This window comes from Leuciscus leuciscus (assembly GCF_965113295.1).
Source record: "Leuciscus leuciscus genome assembly, chromosome: 16".
In the NCBI taxonomy this organism is placed as follows: domain Eukaryota; kingdom Metazoa; phylum Chordata; class Actinopteri; order Cypriniformes; family Leuciscidae; genus Leuciscus; species Leuciscus leuciscus.
The window spans coordinates 5,538,026-5,558,668 of NC_138740.1; the positions used below are offsets into that span (position 1 = coordinate 5,538,026).

Here is a 20,643-nt window from a genome sequence, read left to right on the forward strand (position 1 = left end):
CAGTAGAGCGTTGGCGCTTGCAACGCCAAGGTCATGGGTTCGATTCCCAGGGAAAGCAAGAACTGATAAGAATGTAACTGTGTACCTTGAAATGCAATGTAAGTCGCTTAGGATAAAAGCGTCTGCCAAATGTGTAAATGGTCTGAATATTGGAACAGTGCCCTTTGCTCTAGTTATACTGCTATTTCAACGCTATCTCACAACAAATTTGTATGAATTCTTACAAGTTAGTACGAGGTGGCTAAACCCCAGTGATGGGTAGGTTATTCGTATGAATTCATACTAATTGGGCAACTCTTAAAATATATACGATTTAGAAAAAATCGTACGAATTTGTACGAGTGAGGTCGTATGAATTCGTACGAATTGCCGAGAGATCGAGTTGGATATTTTACCCTAGAATGCCGTGGTTGAGATCGTAGGATCAGGATTTCCAGAGAGCTGTGCAATTAGAGTAACACTAAGACGTTACACAATGAAGCATCCTAGGAAACTATTTAGGCCACGGGAGACAACCTTCAGCAACGCCTGACTCCTATGCTGCTCTGTTCCTACAAATAGCTGCGTTGGAAATTGCCTTTCCTGTCCAGTGGGACAATTCACTTGGGCTTCCTCAACATCTGGGCAGAAAAAAAAATGGTTTGTATGGGGCCGATATAGTTTGCCCCTGTAATGAATCTCCTCCACCATGGGGTGAGAAAATGTGAAGAGCAATTAAACTCAACAGATGCAGCAGTACTTTTTGAGGAATGGGGATTTCATTGTTGTGGCTTGAGTTTTGGAAGCAAACTCGAGAGCAGCTGTGTTTCGGGAGAGGCTGGGGGTGGATGGGCGGTTGGATTTTCTCCCATCCCCACTCAGTAATTACTCTGGTGATTTATAATGTCCAGAAGACAAATGCAATGTCAGCTGAGACGTTCCCCTAACCGATGCCCTAAACATACAATTTCACACTACATTACCGACCCTCTCCAAGGGCAGCGGGATTTAATTGCCGCATATCCAAGGCCAAAAGTGCTGTGTCACTTGTTTCTTCACACAGTGCAAGTTTTCAACATTGGACAAGTTCTTTCGACACTTTGAGAGCTGATGGGGGGATGAAATCAGAGACCGTAATTCATCCGCACAGTACTCTACACATAATTCTTGGAATAGCACAAGAACTGTTAACATAGCTGGCTCTTAAAAATCCATCCTTATGACCCTTTCTTTGGTGCACTAAAGTGTAACAAATGACAACAATTATAAACTTTCAAGTGGGGTATATTAATAAAAACAATATCTGATGTTCCTCTAAAAACACGGGTTAGCAATTTAAAGAAATATTGTAAAAAAAAAAATAATAATAATAATTTTCTAAAGTCATGTTGTTTCAAACCCATTTGAATTTCTTTTAGGCAACATTTCTAATGAATATCCTGGACACTCTTTTCCATACAATGAACATGAAAGAGAACTCAGCACCATTAAAGTGTTAGTTCACCCAAAAATGAAAATTCTGTCATTAATTACTCACCCTCATATCATTCCAAACAAATAAGACTTTTGTTCACCTTCAGAACACAAATAAAGTAATTTTTTATGAAATTTGAGAGATTTCTGTCCCTCCATTGACAGCAACACAACTACCACTTTGACACGTAAAAAAATTGTAAAGAGATCATAAAACGAATCCATATGAATCGAGCGGCTTAAGTCAAATTTTCTGAATTTGGGCTTTTATTCACATATAAACATTGATCAGCGAATATAAACAGAGGCTCAACCGAACTGCTTGACGCGCGAGAACAAACCTCTTGCAGAAGCTCAAACCTGCTGTGTAACACGAGAATAAACCTCATTAGTTCTCGCACGTCAAGCGAACATGCTTGAGCTTCTGTTTACCGGAACTGATGTGTGAGTTGATGAATATGTGGATAAAAGCCTAAATTCACTCTGAAATTCAATTCAATCGGACTTTTTAAAGCGTCAAAGTGGTAGTTGCGTAGCTGTCAATGGAGGGACAGAAATCTCTCAGATTTCATCAAAAAATGACTTTATTTGTGTTCTGAAGGTGAACGAAAGTCTTAAGGGTTTGAAACGACATGAGGGTGAGCAATGACAGAATTACATTTTTTGTGTGAATTCTCTCTTTAAAGTATATACTATGAACCAAACATAAACAAATGCTGTTTTGCATCAATGTTGTCAACGTATCAGTGAATAACAAAGTACATTTTGATTTGTTTATCACATTAAACTATCGTATGGCTTCATAGGGCATGAAATCAAGCACATGGGTTGTGTAGACCACTTTAATTGTGCTATCTTAAGTCTCCAATCATTTTTATTGTATAGAAAAAAAACCGGTTTATAATCTAGAATATGCTTTAAAAAAAAAGATTGAATAAATAATGATTTTTCATTCATTCATTTCAGTTTCTGAACATCATCAAACACAGTAAAACCACACCCCCTACTGGCCTTACTCTTCCTCCTGTAAATGTAAAGGTGAACACATGGGTTTGAAAGGTCGACTATGAGCTCGGCACCGTCCCTCAATTCCCATTGAGGCTGTCAAATGATCACAGCATCAGGTTTCATCAGATGGGGAGGAACAGCAGTAAAGCATCTTAATAGGCATGAATGAACGCTGGGTTCAGGACAGAGTCGGCAGTAACACTGCCAAGACCAGCGCTGGAAATATGAGCTTGCACCTGGGCTATTATAGTGAACATTTCCCTATCAAGCACAGTGATTGAGGAGTATGTGGATGTGGCCTTACCGACAACATAGTGTACAACCCATTATATCGACCATATTTACAACCCAATCCTCTTCTTTTTTTTTTTAAAGATAACTTATAAATCTTTAAAGGAGACATATCATGAAAATCTGACTTTTTCCGTGTTTAAGTGCTATAATCAGGTCCCTGGTGCATCTACCAACCCATGAAACGTGAAGGTGACAACCCGGTAACTTTGTTTTAGTAAGCCTTTCTCAGCAAGCATATCAAAAAAATAAGCCAATCAGATTTCGCTCCCCTTCTGACGTAGGGAGGGCATCTTATTATAATATTACCGGCCCTTAATCTGCACGTTTCCTGCCACGGCGCCGCCATTTGGTTTTCGCAAGCGACGACAGTGCAACCAGTTCTAACGCAATGGCAAAAGTTCCAGCAAAGCATGCAAACTGTTCGGTCGTTGCTGTACAGACGAGCACTGAACATTATTTGACTAAAAATGTAACAGCTGTCTTATAAAGACCTCAGGGAACTGTGTCAACTTGTGTAAAAGTTAAACATGAATGTAACTCCACAAATACTACATCCGTGTATCCACTAACGTCAGAAACGTCCAGGTGCGTTTAAAAGTTGCAACCTCTTCCTGAGTCTCTCTGTAAGGCTGCACTCGCTACTGGTTATTTCTGAGATTGGCCTGTTTTGTTATTGCCGGAGTATCTGAAGCTCGTGTAAAGGATCGGCCGTCCTGGAGCAGCAGCTCATTTGCATTTAAAGGGACACACACAAAAACGGTGCGTTTTTGCTCACCCCCAAAAAGGGGCAAATTTGACAAGCTATAATAAATGATCCGGTGGGTATTTTGATCTGAAATTTCACAGACACATTCTGGGGACACCATAGATTTATATTACATCTTGTGAAAATGGGCATAATGTGTCACCTTTAAAGGATTAGTTCACCTTCAAAAAAATGTTTGCTGATAATTTACTCACCCCATTGTCATCCAAGATATCCATGTCTTTCTTTTTTCAGTCGAAAAGAAATTAAGGTTTTTGAGGAAAACATTCCAGGATTTTTCTACACAGAATGGACTTCAATAGCAACCAACTATACCAATGTTCAAAGAAGGTTCAAATGTCCTTCTCAATGCAGCTTCAAAGTCTCTACACGATCACAGTCGAGAAATAAGGGTCTTATCTAGCGAAACGATCGGGCCTTTTCTAAAAAAATAAAAATTATATATATATTCTTTTTAACCACAAATGCCAGTCATGTACCATCTCTGAGATGCGCCACGTATTATGTCATCACTTTGGAAAGGTAAAAAAATAAAAATAATAATTACAATAAATTAAAACAATGATGTCGGACGATTTTGAAGTTGGAGGAGAAAATGAGATGGAGTTTTTTGCTCTTCCCTACCTTTTTGAACCGGAGTACACAGACAAATAACTTAGATAGATGACGTGACGCGTGACCTTGCCAACGTGATGACGCAATGCGTGGCGCATCTCAGAGATGGTACAAGACGGGCATTTGTGGTTAAAAAGTATATATATATATATATATATATTTTTTTTTTTTTTTGAAAATGACCGATCTTTTCGCTAGATAAGACCCTTATTTCTCGACTGGGATCGTGTAGAGACTTTGAAGCTGCATTGAGACGGACATTTGAACCTTCTTTGAACATTGGTATAGTTGGTTGCCATTGAAGTCCATTCTGTGTAGAAAAAACCTGGAATGTTTTCCTCAAAAACCTTAATTTCTTTTCGACTGAAGAAAGAAAGACATGGATATCTTGGATGACATCGGGGTGAGTAAATTATCAGCAACATTTTTTTTGAAGGTGAACTAATCCTATAAACAGACCCGAAAAAAAGAGCGGGCACCGATGCACTCTCATTCCTTATAAGAAAATCTGAACAAGTTCAGCTGCAAAATTTGGATCCACCACTAAACTGCAAAGAGCTTCACTGCGACAGAAGACACGTGACCGCAGCTCTTAAGCAGTCCGACCGAGCATCTGACCGTACAGCACATTCTCAGCGCTGAGGTGCTGAGAGACAGAAGCAAGCTGGAACGGCCGACCTTTGTCCGAAGCCGGGACATGACACCTCTCCAGAGGCTCTTCCATTACCAAAAAGCTCTTCCCTGGAATTTCATGCCATGAGGATGCCGGAGATTCAAATGCAGTCTCGGAGTGGACAAGCTTTCAGCCTCAAATGGTTTCAATCATGTAACACTGTGTCTGCACTCTGCATTGTACAGAACATGGTGAACTCTTGAGGTTATTCGCTCTAGTTAATGTCCAGATGGAATCATAAAAACGCTGGTTGAAGACCTCCTGTCAAAAATGCCATTGCTAAAAGGAGTCCAGGACTATGTCATTATGTAGCATGTTTCCCACAACAAACCGTAACCTCTTGCAATGATTCAGAGGTTTTACAATACCACAAATGATGCAACCGACTTGGCTTTTCTTAAAAAGTTACATTTATTGTAGAAACGTTGCTACGAGTCCCACTGGAATATAGCGAGAACAAAAAGAGAAGCATTTCACAAAACCAGCTGTGTAAAAAGGATCATTTGCATCTGGCTTCAGTTCAATGTACTTTTTTTTATTTTTTTTATGTTTTTTTCAAAAACATTTATTTTAATTTGGACAAATAAGCTTCAGTTGTTCTTTAGCGCTGAAGAGGTAATTTCATTAAACTAAACCAGACAGCATGGGCTGAACAACTTGCTTTTATGTAACATGCTAAACACACACACACATATTGTGCAAAACAACACAATCTAACCACTTAAATTCAAAAAGTTCCAGTGCTCAGCAAATGTTCGTCCGTTGTAGTCGGTCACGGAAGGACAACTTTTGGTGATCTCCATGTGAAATAGCAAAAATGTATCCTTGTACCTGGAAAAACACCAAGTGTTACATATGTGCAGAAAAAAAACATACTGTTTTTTTTTTTATATATATTGCCCTAAGCCACAAAAATGTCAATAATAAGGGTGCACCAATAAAAAATAAATAATTATTCTACTAATATATGACATGAAAAAAGCTACTTATTTCTCAAGGTGACTTTGCACCGATGAGTCAAAACATTACAACCATGACATGCTCCTCCGTGTGCTCCAGGTAGTGTACAAAAAGTACCTACTTCGGTACCAAGTTGCAACTGAAATTTAAACAATGTGACGCTTTGAGCACTGTTGAGCAGAATCGTAAACACCTCTGATTGGCCATTGTACTCACGCTCTCGTCGGATATGACTGTGATTGGCTACAATGATCCGAACTTCAAAAACATGTTGTAAATATACATCAATGACGCTCTTTACCGAGCGCTTACACAGATACACACGGGAGCGTTTGAAAGCAGGCGTCTATCAGGTAAAATTTCAGTACCGACTTGGTACCGTAGCTCCAGGCATAACTGTAGCTCCAGGCATGAACTCTACAAGAGCCCTGAAGGTGTCGTGTGGTTTCTGGCCCCAAGACATCATCAGCAGAGATCCTTCAAGGCCTGTAGGTCGTGAGGTGGAGCGCCGTGGATTGAACTCGTTGGTCCAGCACATCCCACAGATACTAACTGGATGGAGATCTGGAGAGTTTGGAGGCCAGAACAACACCTTGAACTCTACATCATGAACCATTCCTGATCAATGTGTGCAGTGTGATTATCCGGCTGAAAGAGACACTTCCACCAGGGAACACCATTGTCATGAAGAGGTGAACAGTGTTTAGGAAGGTGGGACGTGTCCGGACCCGGGGTTTCCCAGCAGGACATTTCTCAGAGCATCATCACAGTCTCTCCACTAGGGGTGGGAATCTCTAGGCACCTCACGATTCGATTGGATTACGATCCAGAGGCTGCGATGCTAAGCTAAAGCGATTATCGATGCATCTTTTTTTTTCTGTGACTACTTGGTACATTTAAAGCAAAGTATTTATAATGACCCAAAAAGAACTTACTCACTTCCTATATTATTAATAAAAAAGTGATTTGGCAAGTCAACTGTAAGGTTACATTTGCCAAAATATGTCCCAACATTGCAAAGAACCAAGCAGAACTACTAACTGAATACAAACTTCAGCATATTCTGAATCTCTAACATTTAATAATAGACTTCTAACCAACATCCTCCTGTTATGTGCAATGAGCAATATAATCATTCAGACAAAAATAAATAAATAACATTTTGCTGTAGCAAAATCACAAACAGCTTTTGTTCAAAAATATAGAGTGATGTACCAGCAGCTCTCATACTAACATAATGCTTGTGGACTTGCGCATATTCTGAATAATTAGTAACATACAAAGCCGCTCTTATACACAACTAAATGATAAAGAGTTATGACTTGAAATTTGTGCTGTATACCACAATCAAAAACAGCTTATACAAAAAAACATCTGCAGAGAGCACAGTCAAAATGTAACTTGTTGTGACTGGCATTGCACTGATACACACTGTGCCTGTGGAGGGCAGTACAGTAAACCTCTGTATAACGTACGTATAACAGGTCGGTTTACAGCATATTGTGAAAACTGAACAATACAGAAAGCAGCTCTCATACAAAAAATACTAAATAGATCACAATGAAATTGCCAATTTTCCATACGTTAGCTATTTAACGAAGAGGTTGCGGTTCGGATTTCGCGCTCAGCCATCACGCGTCTCTGTTATGTGCACGCAACGGACTGTCCGGACACTGCACGTCCGCGCTTCAGAGTTACGCCTTTTGCGTTCCGTCAATATTACGATATTAGAGAGAGAAAATAAGAAGAAGAATTTAGAAAATCTATTTTTGACATTTGTGAATCGGTTCAGAATCGTCCACACCGAATTTCCCCCCCACTCCTACTCTCCACCGGCTTGTCCTCGTCCCACAGTGGATCCTGGTGAATCACTTCCTCAGGTAAACGCCACACACGTGATGTAAAAGAAAACAGGACTCATCAGACCAGACACACTTCTCCACGCTCCAAAGTCCAGTTCTGCTGCTCGCGTGTCCATTGTAGGAGCTTTCGACGGTGGACAGCGATTATCAGAGGCATCTGGTCCTCATAGACACTCTGATTGGTCTACAGCAGGGTTTCTCAAACTCGGTCCTGGAGGGCCACTGTCCTGCACAGTTTAGCTCCAACCCTGATCAAGGGTCGGAGCTAAACTGTGCAGGACAGTGGCCCTCCAGGACCGAGTTTGAGAAACCCTGGTCTACAGCTACGCAGAGTGTGATGCACTGAGAGTTGTGACACATTCCTCCCATAACTATCATTGAACTTTTGTGTGACTTGTGCCACAGTAGATCTTCTGTTGGCTCAGACCTGACGGTATAGTCTTCGTTCTCTCGTGCAGCGATGAGCCTCGAGCACCCAACCCCCTCTCGCCGGTTTGTTGGTGAATCCTCAGCACTGCTGACCCGGAGAAACCCACAAGCCTCGCCGTTTCAAAAATACTCTGACCCAGTCGTCTTGCCATAACAATCTGGCCCTTGATAAGTCGCTCAGATCTTTATTCCTGCCCATTTCTCCTGCATCCAACACGTTGATTACATAAAATGATTGTCTGCTCACCATCTAATCTACCCAGACCTCAATATGTGGCCTTGTTAGGAGATGATCAACGATAATCGCTTCACCTCAGAATGTTTTGGCTCATCAGTGTATAGATTACGTTTTTTTTTTTGTAGATAATTATGTTGCAACATTTCTTAGCATAAATGTGTCTTACCTCATTGTGTTATCTCCTGTTGTTCAGCGTCGAGGGCTGAAATCGAAGCACCCTCTTCTCTCGTCTCTGCTGACAGAAATTCATGAATGGCGTCCTCGATGTGTGGCCTGAAGGTATGGTTCAGCTTAGGGTCCACCACCTGAGTAATGATTCGGTCTACCCCTGATTCCAACATGCCCGACCTGTGAGAATAATCAAATGCTTTCAATAAAAATACAAAGGAAAATAATATTTTATTTAATAAATGTTGTGTAATGCATTAGAGCTATGACATTTTTAAAACATTGCGCAAAAAAGGTATCCTATTTTAACAGGCCTTCTGGCGTTTATTGGCAAAAGTAAAATTACTCCCAACTTTAAACACTAATACATAGTGTATATAATGCAATGCATTAAAACAAAACTTCAGACTTGCAGTACAGCATTGCACAATACAATAAAATTAACAAAAATAATAAAAGAGTCCATTGAGTGGATACATACTGGACTACGCTTTGCCTCAAGCCATTCCTCGCCTGGTTCTTGTTGATGGACGGATTCCATTCTTGAGTGCTGAGATGAGTGGACACAAAGTTGTCCACCTTCTGTCGCAGATTTTGATAAGCTGGCTGGAAAGAAATATTAATTCATGTCAGTTTTAATGAGATGGATACTGGATGGATGGGTGGGGACAGACAGACAGACAGACAGACAGACAGACAGATAGATAGATAGATAGATAGATAGATAGATAGATAGATAGATAGATAGATAGATAGATAGACAGACACATAAAGACAGATAGACAGATATAGATAGATAGATAGACAGACAGACACATAAAGACAGATACAGACAGACAGACAGACAGATAGATAGATAGATAGATAGATAGATAGATAGATAGATACAGATAGACGGACAGACGGACAGACAGACAGACAGACAGACAGACAGACAGACAGACAGACAGACAGATAGATAGATAGATAGATAGATAGATAGATGACACTAAGACAGACAGACATATATATGACACATAAAGACAGATAGACAGATGACACATAAAGACAGACAGACATACTGATATATGACAGATAAAGACAGATACAGACAGACAGACAGACAGATAGATAGATAGATAGATAGATAGATAGATAGATAGATAGATAGATGACACAAAGACAGATACAGATAGATAGATAGATAGATAGATAGATAGATAGATAGATGACACATAAAGACACAGACAGACAGATAGATGCCACAAAGACAGATACAGACAGACAGACAGACAGACAGACAGACAGATAGATAGATAGATAGATAGATAGATAGATAGATAGATAGATAGAATAAATTAAGACAAATAGACAATACAGAGGGATATATGACAGACAGACAGACAGATATCGTTTCAAAACCTAGTAACGTTAATCTGCCTAAACGGACAGTGGAATCATTTCTTGACACTTTATGGGCGTGCTCGTGCTCGTGCTCGAGAGTTGAAACGCGCAGATGACGCACAGAAATGCTGTCTAGGAGGGCAGATAACCAGCTTTTGAGACATGGCCACGACTGTTCAAATGCACATCCATTCACATCACCTTGGTGTCCACGTCTGCCAGACAGTCTCTCCTGAACTCGTCGAACAGGCCTCTGTTCTTCAGGTGCTCCACTATGAGCGCGATGAGCTGCGGGTCTCCGGGAGGAGCGCTGCCCGAGTTACCGCTGCTGCCCTCGGCCATTAATGCTGTCCGCTGGAGAACACACTCCTCTCTCAACACTAACAGCGGGTCCTGGCAAGATTAAAGCTTTAAATAGTAATACAACAACAACCACCGAAGTTCTTAGATGACAACAAAAGTATGTAAATATAGCACTTCCTCGTCTTCTTCTGTATTGCTGTCTGTTGATGCTTAACAAAAGACATACCGCCACCTACCGGACACAGCGAGAACAATCTCAGACCTGTGTGGCCTCTTTATAATAATATCATAATATCATAATAGAATAGAATAGAATAGAATAGAATAGAATAGAATAGAATAGAATAGAATAGAATAGAATAGAACAATTCTAATTTAAAACTAAATGCAATAAGAAAACTATAAAATTACACAAAAATAGTCTTTCAACTTATCAGACAGTGTGTGTGTGTGTGTGTGTGTGTGTGTGTGTGTGTGTGTGTGTGTGTGTGTGTGTGTGTGTGTGTGTGTGTGTGTGTGTGTGTGTGTGTGTGTGTGTGTGTGTGTGTGGTTGTTATAGCCTATATCAAATTAAACGAGAACCTGCTGATTCAGTTATAATTATACCAATAATTTAACATTCATTAACATGATCACAAATCAAATGAATAAACCACACATGACAGTTTATTTCCATAACTCTAAATTATTATTATTCTCCTGTAAATCTTTTATACTTAAACAGAGACATATGAGTTGTACTGCCACATCAGGAGGGTGTTCGTTGTGCGATTACATTATTCCACCCCTGTGAGTGGTTAAACCTAGAGTTACAGCTCCAAGCTCCTACACATTATCAGAAACTATGGTTACCATGGTACATTTTGAAAGGGTGAATTTTTCAAGGATAATTGCAGGAGCGTCCTAAAATGATTACTGTTGATGAGGATAGATTCATTGTGATAATTAAATGGAATAATGAGAGGCTATCGCATATTATTTCAACTGAAATGATCCCATTGTATAATTGGATGATTTTAAGTCACGTCTTTGATGTTTGCTTCAATTGCAGGATGAAACGGTTGCCAAGCAACAACAGAGAGGAACCATGGTGACACTGATGAGGGGAAGTGTAACAAATACGTCCCCCGTGGCCCCTCATTAGTGGATGACCATGTGTCTATATCACTCACAATATTAACAGTGTTAATAGACACTGATTTATAATACTTGGAGCACATCCATGTTTCATTTCAATATATAAAAGTTGCATTCTGAACTTATGGGGAACAACCATTGGATTTATTTAGATGTGGTGTAAACGAGTGTGTAACATTATCTCTGATATCCATGGAGTCAATTTCCCAATTGGATTCATAAATATGTCTATTGGGTAATTACACAAATTCTGATCTTTGGCAAGGACACACCATAAAACTCACAGAAATGTAGCTAATAATTGCCAAGAAGTGCAATGAAGTGGAAATCTGATTTTGTTTGTGGTTTTTTACACAAACAAAACCTTTAAGAAAAATAACATACTGGTTAAGAAATAAAAGTCAAGTGTTTTATAAAATTTGGCAACCCTTTTCAATGATATGTGGAAGATACGGAGCCCTAAAGGGACATATGGTGAAGGAGCTGGGAGGAAAAATTATTGGTCAAAACTTTTGCATTCTCTCTCAAAAACGTTTGCATTCTGCCGAGAAACTTCGTGTTTTGTGTTTCTAGGGGAACACAAAACATTTGCGAGAGACCGCAAAAGTATATTATTTTTATTATTATTATAATATTTCCTCCCATCTCATATTTTTTTCCACCACCATGTTCCTTTAGAGTCCACACCACAACTATAACGATAATGGCACAGGGAAACAATATCGTTGGAATCACTTTCAGAATGATTTTATCAAGCTGATGAACGTTAAAAACATTGACAGTCAATCGGAATCCATCCTGCTGTAACAAGATTCAGCTTGAGGCCTGTTCACACCAAGAACGATAACTATAAATAAAACTATAACGATGACGCTCCGGTTACTAACATAAACTCGGTTCCCTGAGATACAGTACAGGAATTAACATTGTGTCAGTCTCTGATGCGTATGGGGAATTCTGTTTTCTAAGAATACTGAAGCCTGATTGGTTCACGTCTGTGCACTTGCACAGACAAATTGCCTTTCAGAACGCCAGAAGGGGCGGGGCCGACTGCCTATTTAAGCACATGCAATGCACTTATCTATATATCTATCTACGATCTAAATATCTATCTATCTACGATACAATGCTGGTTGCCGTATCTCAGGGAACCGAGGTTACATTAGTAACCGGAGCTTTCCGTTTCAATGCGGTTCACTTCACATTGCATCAGTCTCTGACGCGTATGGGGAAAGCACTGCAAAACGCCATGCTACTAGTGCCGAACGGAAGCTGTCTTGTGAAGCCTCAGCAGAGGGGAGAGCAGAGAGTGAGATAACTTGTGCCTTAAAGGCTGTGGGTTTAAGAACCACTTTGCTGTCGTTAGGCCCAAACTCGAGGCAGAAATATCCACTGATACCCCTTTTCCACCAACAAGAACCGGGTGCTGGTTCAGAGCTAGAGCTATTGCCAGTTCTGAGTTGGTTCGACTGACGAGCTTACTAAGAACCGGTTTGCGTTTCCACCGGCCAGAGAGCCACAACAGAGCTATATCTTACGTCACTGCATACGTATCATGTTACCCAGCAACGCTAGTGCGGCAGCGCCAAACACAAACACACCAGACTTGTTCGAGATGCATCGGCTTCTCGCAGAACGATCAGCACATGAAATCAAAGCACTGCGAAAGCGATCAAAAAGCACAAGGAGTCGTATGATCTCCAAACACTCCCGCAGCTCTGATTGGTCCACGCTGCTCCGATGCATCTCGAACAAGGCATCAACAATAATAGACGTTGCGTTACTATGGATGCTCATGAGTTTGCGAAAATAAATCGGCATCCAAACACGGCGAATCCAACGCGTTCGTGCAGCTCGCCGTAACTTACATAGACGGATATTATAATCGAGCTGCTATTAGCTCGACTAGCTGCTATTTAAAAATGGCGGTCACAAGTTTCTCTTCAGTCTTGTTGGCCACGGTAACCCCGCCCCCAGCCTCTGACGCAAGCGGTTCTTTCTTGGCTCCGTTCTAGACCCTGCAATGATTTGGTGCTACTTAAGAACCAGTTTTACTGGTTCGGAGCTGGTGCTTTGGCGGTGGAAAAACAAAGAACCGATTTGAAACTAGGCTCTGGCTCCGAACCAGCACCAGCTCTGCCTTGGTGGAAAAGGGGTATGTGAGAGTCTGCAGGTCACCGATGCCAGAGCCACTAGGAGAGCGGTCTTTAGCGAGAGAGAGGCGGAAAGGTCGGCTGTCATGAGTGTCTCAAACGGAAGGCCCCTGAGTGCCCTCAGGACAATGGACAGGTCCCAGGAAAGGACCGTGTTGGGACAAGGTGGGCTTAGCCTCCTGGCCCCTCTGAGAAATCTGACCATCAGGTCATGTTTCCCAATCGACTGGCCAGCTATAGTGGCGTTGTACGCTGTAATATCTGCCGTGTATACCTTGAGCGTGGACGGAGTGCATCAGCCATCCAACAGCTCCAGAATAAAAGAGAGAATGGAAGCGATCTCACACGATATGGGGTCTATAAGTCGGCTACGCACCAGCCGGGAAAAAATAGCCCACTTTTTCGCGCCTGGTAGACGGTACTCAAAGATCATGTTCAAGACCCTCTGGGGGAGGCTTGTATGCTCCTGCCGAGAGGCCATAGGTGGAGGCTCCACAACTCGGGTTGGGGATGCCAGATTGACACTTTCCCTTGGGAAAGGAGGTCCCTTCTCAGAGGGTTTGGCCAAGGTACTGCAGACAGCAGCTGGACCATTCCAGGGAACCAAGGCTGGTTCTGCAAGAGTCTTGCCACGAGTAAGACTGAGCATCTGTCTTCCCTGATTCAGCTGATGACCTGAGGGAGCAGTGCTACTGGAGGGAAGGCATAAAGGTGCAGAGGGGGCCACCTGTGGGCCAATGCCTCCTTTCTCCTTAGGAAAGAATATCGGGCTGTGGGTGTTCTCTTTCGACGCGGTGATATTCACTTCCGCCTGGGTGAAAATGCTCAGAATCATTCGGACCATCAGGGGGTGGAGTCTCCATTCCCCTGGGGGTGGTCCGTTTCTGGGACAGAATATCTGCTCCCGTGTTCATGGAGCCCGACACATGCTCGTACTGACCAGAGGTTGTCCTGTGCCCACAGGAGGAGGCGGCGTGCCAATCTGTTCAGTAGATGGGACCTGAGACCGTCCTGGTGATTTATATAGGTTACCACTGTCATGTTGTCCGGCCGGACCAGGACATGGTGCCCCCTGAGCTCCTGCTAAAATTCCTTGAAAATTCCTTGAAGCTATTTCCAGGGGGCCACGGCTCCGTTACAGCCGTGGCTCACCCTGAGAATAATACGGCTCTCGCACCACGCTCAAGGTGGGACGCACGCCTTCAAGCAGTGTTGCAGAGGCTGCATGTGTAGCAGGCAGCTACAGGGAACTACTGAGGAGGCTGCTGCCATGAGGCCCAGTAGCTTCTGAAATGTCTTTAAGAGGAGGATGCTCCCATTCTGAATGCCGTTGCTAACTGCTAAATTTTCAGGGAGTGATCCGGCGAGATCCAGGCCCGCATTTCAAGTACTGGAAAGACTTTTTAGATGGCTTAAGAGCAGAGACCTGTGCGCACACAGTTCCTCTTTCGATTGGGCTAAGAGCAGCCAATCATAGAGGTAATCCAGGACGCGAACTCCCCTCTGTCTCAGTGGGGAGAGTGCTGCATCCACACATTTTGTAAAGGTGCGTGAAGCTAGAGACAGTCCGAATGGTAGGACTGTATATTATTGGTAAGTCTCCCCCTCGAGCGCGAATTTCAAGAGCGGTCTGTGATGGGGAGCTATCTGGATATGAATGTATGTGTCCTTCAGATCCCCTGATAAAAAAACAATCCCCTGGGCAGGTCTATGAGAGGACTTGTTTCAAAGTTATCATCTCAACAGAATGTGATCCAGAAATGTCAAGTCGAGGATGGGCCTGAGGTAGTCATCCTTCTTGGGGGCGAGGAAATAGAGGCTGTAAACGCCTGACTCTCTGTGGGCTGCGGGGACCTTTTCTGCCTTGCCCTTTGCCAGCAGAATTTGTATTTCAGCTCACAGGACATGAAAGCTGGTCATCCGAGACTGAAGTGTAAGTCACACGCTTGAAGTGCGGGGTCTGCGAATGAATTGGAGTAACCCTGTTTGATCGTCTCTAAAACCCAATTCGACATGCCTGGAATTTGCCCGGAAGCCTGTATTTGACTGGTGAGGGGTTGGAGAGCAGCAAGGTGTGAAGGTGTTTGTGAAGGCCAGCTTGAGAGGCCGCAGAGTAGGATTGCGACGGCCTCCTCTTCTGCTTCGCCTGCCGTCAACAATAGTGAAACAGAACAGTGAGCGCGGGCCACATAGGGGATCAGGTACGAATTGGCCTGTTAATGGCACCCCGGCTGCAGGAGCCTTCCAGTGCCAACCACACCAAACCGGGTTTATGTCAAGTTCAGGCCAGGCCTTAACATCGCCTGGCTCCTTAGGTGGTAGAGGGTGGAGTCCTGCATGGAGTCCGATCACACTTCTGTATTTAAACCTTCCAATGTCATTGGCACATATTCCCCTATGGCACCCTTAAAACAGACCAAAACGCTTGTACTAGATAAAGGCGTTGGTCTTCGCCGGGTGGAAAGAACCGGGGTATCCCCTCACTGCAGGGAGAGTGAGGCACGCGGGTATATTGAACAGCGTGAGCTCACTTAGTCCCATCCACTCAGTCCTGCGACTCCATTGTTTCTTCCTCTCAGGCTTCTGAGAGGGAGAGAACAGTGGAGAATGAGGGACTTCTTTAGAGAAAATGAAAGTGAGAGCATAAGTCTTTGATGAGAGCGGCTTGGCATGGGCGCGTGGCATTTTGAAACAAACGTTGGTGAAAATTTGCTCTTTTAGATTGAAAAAAGTCGTAGGGGAGAAGCGCCATTCTCAGCTGTCGAGTTGTCAGCGCCGTTCTCATTCTCGAAGTGCGAGAGCTGGTCTCAGTGAGTGCAATCACGGCGTGGACGCGTCCCAGGCAAGCGGTGCACTCCGTGAGCTCGTCCAAGCTACATCTGACGAAATGCCGTTTTGTTAGAATTAAACAGGCAGTCGGCCCCGCCCCTTCTGGCGGATTGAAAGGCCATTTGTCTGTGCAAGTGCACAGATGTGAACCAATCAGGCTTCAGTATTCTGAGAAAACTGAGTTTCCCCATATGCGTCAGAGACCAAGGCAATCCCAAGTGAATCGTATTGAAAGGGAACTATATTAGGGTCCACACCAGTGTTCACTATCGTTCTGTTTATTCTAAACTGCTACAGTTTCGTTGTCTTTTGCTTTAAATGCTCAAGCTCTTTTAAGAATTATGGATTCTGATTGGCTGCCAATGATTCATCAGCTAAAAAAAAAAAAAAAACGTTCTGAAAGTGATTCCAACTATATCGTTTCTCTGTGCCATAATCGTTATAGTTGTGGTGTGGACTCTGCTATTCTTTTATATTTAGAAAGATTTTTAGATATATCTTATCTGTCTCTTTATAGTTATCTTTATAGTTATCGTTCTTGGTGTGAACGTTCCTTAAACCTCACTCACCTGGCCTTAAGAGGCGTGCTAGAAGCTGCGGTCTTCATCGTCCTTGTCCTCCTCCCACCCACGCCTGAGAAACCGGAACGAATCCCGCTCGGAGCAGGTCATGTAGAACTGGTTACACAAACAAAAGTTTCTCAAGAGACAGCAAAAGCATTGCCAAATAATTTTTCCTCCCATCTCTTTTTTTTTTTCCACCATGTCTCTTTATGGGCTCTATATACTTTCTGTGTGTGTGTGTGTGTGTGTGTGTGTGTGTGTGTGTGTGTGTGTGTGTGTGTGTGTGTGTGTGTGTGTGTGTGTGTGTGTGAATCGTCTCACACTAATAATGTTACACTTTATTATTTCATCCTATTGACAATTTTATTGAATTTTTATATATATGTTTTTTTTATTCTATTTTCTAGTATGCATCTAGGCTTGTTTTCTAGTTTTAATCGAGTTGGTTTTTGCCATTATTTGTAACTGTGCTAAGCTTGTCACCTGATCTGAGAGGTACCGAAATATATTGAGCCACAAGATGGCGACATATTATAAACCAGTGCCATTTTTAGTGCAAATCAGTGTCTGTCCTTTCTATCAGTTCATTTTTCAGTTTTTCCTCAATGGCTTTGGCTCAGTTCTCAAATGGGAATTTTGTATTTCTCAAAACACAAATTCTGTCAAATTTAAATTTCTTATTGATTTAAGTAAATTGCATATGCTAAACTTTGAAATCAGTCAAGCCCTTCAACATTTTGTCATGTGTGAGCCATGCAAAATGATACATTCACTTATCACAATCTGTCAGACATGCATGTATATTCCATAAAGTTTGTAATGTCTAAATTGTCAAATGGCCTGCCATTGTAATGAAATAGCAATCACAATTTTATCAATCAACCAATCAAGTTTGGAAACACACACACACACACACACACACACACTTTTTAACATGGAGGAAAGTCACAGTCCTAAACAGACAGACAGATAGATAGATAGATAGATAGATAGATAGATAGATAGATAGATAGATAGATAGATAGATAGATAGATAGATAGATAGATAGATAGATAGATAGATCTATACCCCCTATACTCTGTTGAATACAGCTGAAAAGATAGGCTACAATTTAAATAGAGGCAATGAACCATGGGTTAAAAGCATAATTGCATGGCAAATGCAGTCTAGAGGACATATCCAAATGAAATGTGTCAGATCAAATTTTCAGAAACAAGTCTCACAAGCGCCATCCTTATATTACAGTGTCAATCAAATTTTTAAGGTGATTAATCAGATTATGACCTTTAAAAACCTTCAATGGCGTTAAACTTCCATGCCATAAATCAGGCATAAGAACACATGATGCCAAATGGCAAATCAAGCATAATTACGCAATTTAGCAATTCGACAAATGGCCCCTTATATAACCTAAAAGATAATAAGCTTTGTATACCAAGGCATTAACAGGATTCTCATGCTTTCATGTGGCTTCTGCTCTTATTGTTCAATCGATCGGATGGAAGTGGATTCAAGATTATCAAGCTTGACAATAGAACATTCCCTGTCTGTCTCTGTTCACGAAGTCACAGGGCTTCTGTATTGGATTTTCTTTTGACATCTGAAAAGATATTGAACAAGCAGTAATAGAAGCTCATCAGCTGGTGAAGCCTGTGCAAACGAACCCAGTTGGCCACAAAAATCTAATTTGCCGCTTTGAATAAGCGTACAAGTCTTTTCGGTTGCCAAGGCAACCTGTTCCTTGCTCACTCTCTCCCCGAACAGTAAGACAGCAACAGATTTTTAGATTACGTTCATACTTGTTCTCACAGACTGAGATAATTACTATTCACTGTATTTGCAGAGAAAAATATCCGCTTTGCCAAAAAAAAAAAAAGAAGAAAAAAAAGAGTTTGTCCTCGCATGAAGATAAAGTAGCGGAAGGAGCAACTGTAGACAGACAGACTAATGAAATAAGTTGAGACTTACCTTACTTACTCCTGCTATTATAATCGAACATGACACTTGTAATCCGAATCCTAATTTGTTGTCACGTCTGAATCTGTATATAGGCTACATAGCCTACTATATAGGCTACATATCAAATGTTTGGAAAAAATAATTTATAATATTTTTGAAAGGAGTCTTGAATGCTCATCAATGCTGATAAAAAACAACAACATTTTTACAGTACAATAAAAACACTGTTAGTAATGTTTTCTATGTGATTATATTGTACAATGTAATTTATTCTGTGAGGGTAAAGCTGAATTTTCAGCATCATTACTCCAGTCTTCAGTGTCACATGATCCTTCAGAAATCAGTCTAATATGATCATTTGATGCTCAAGAAATATGTATGATTATTATCAGTGTTGAAAACAGTTATGCTGCGTAATATTTATGTGGAAACCGAGATGCACTAACAAAAATGTATCAAAAAAGACATTTATACACTGTAAAAAAAATTACACCCCCAAGTCAAAAATTTCAAGTGACCGATAACATCTAAATTTTTCAATTAGTCTGACGTATTATTTCTCATTGAGCCAATGTTAACAGACTATTGCAACAAGAATTTCACTTGGGCCAATTGAAAAATGTAGATGTTATCGGTCACTTGAAATATTTGATTTGGGAGGGTTAGAATTTTTTTACAGTGTAATGTTACAAAGGATTTCTGGTTCAAATAAATGCTGTTCTTTTGAGAAGAATCAAGGCCCTTAACAAATAATATACTTCAAGTTCATTTTATTGAGTATACATAAAATTCTAATATATTTTTAACTAAACTTTATGTAGTAAGTACTAATGATATATAAATCTACATGTAAGTGTACTGTTTCAGTACTACTTGGGACTAAATTGGCCGACTTTTAGTGTATAAAAGTTGCTTTTAAGTATATTTAAGTGTAACAGTAGTAAACTTTAAGTACACAACTGGTGTACACGTTTTTAGTGAAACTAAGTTAACTTACTGTATAGGTATACTGATACTCTCAGTAAACTACTAGTTTAGTTTTGATCAGACTTTAGTTTAGGGTACTAACTACGACTTTTGCTTCAAACTCCTATTTACTGCATATTAATAGTTAGTAAGGTAGTTGTTAAGTTTAGGTATTGAATGGATTAAGGGATGCAGAATATGGTCATGCAGAATAAGGCATTAATATGTGCTTTATAAGTACTTATAAATAGCCAATATCCTAGCAATATGCATGATAATAAGCAACTAGTTAATAGTGAGAATTGGACCCTAAACTAAACTGTAAAGTAAAAGTTTTGTTCTGCTAGTATAGTTAGTTTTCTTTAAGTGAACTTAACTTCATACTACAAGCCAAGTATACTTAGAATACTTTATTATAATTTTAAGTATATCTCAATCAAAAGATTGAGTACAAGTAACTAATACTTAGACTTTTCTGTCAGCATGTCAAGTATACTTAAGTGCAATTTTAAGTATTTCTGAGAAGTACATAAAAAGTAGACTGAAAGTATACTTTTTTATTTTTTTGTTTAAAAGAAGTATACTAATAGCACACTTGAATAAACTTCTTTTTCTTAGAGCAAAAAAAAGGTCCCATAATTCCTTGTAATGGCCCTGGAAGGAAGCTTCAAAAGAAGCAGAGAAAATAGAAACACCCCAGAAATAAAATGTAGATTAAATATGAAGCCAGGGGCGACAGCATAAGTCTTATTATCACAGCAGATTGAGGCTGGCACGCAGTTTTCCTAGAGGTCATCACTCAGACCTAAACTACTCAGACTAAACTCTCACACACACACTCACACGGATCAGAGAGGTTGGTCGCAAGATCTAGGGGCCTTTTC

General features: G+C 41.0%; 1 protein-coding gene across 1 annotated transcript; it reads right to left on the reverse strand.

Moving 5' to 3' along the window:
- Positions 1-5,195: 5,195 nt before the first annotated feature.
- On the reverse strand, positions 5,196-10,365 carry bod1 (biorientation of chromosomes in cell division 1). The gene is made up of 4 exons (XM_082141494.1): positions 10,050-10,365; positions 8,947-9,071; positions 8,464-8,645; positions 5,196-5,639 (listed from the first exon to the last, which is right to left on the reverse strand). The coding sequence occupies exons 1-3, from the start codon at positions 10,188-10,190 to the stop codon at positions 8,465-8,467; spliced, it is 447 nt and encodes a 148-aa protein (XP_081997620.1). The 5' UTR covers positions 10,191-10,365; the 3' UTR covers positions 5,196-5,639; position 8,464.
- Positions 10,366-20,643: the final 10,278 nt, after the last annotated feature.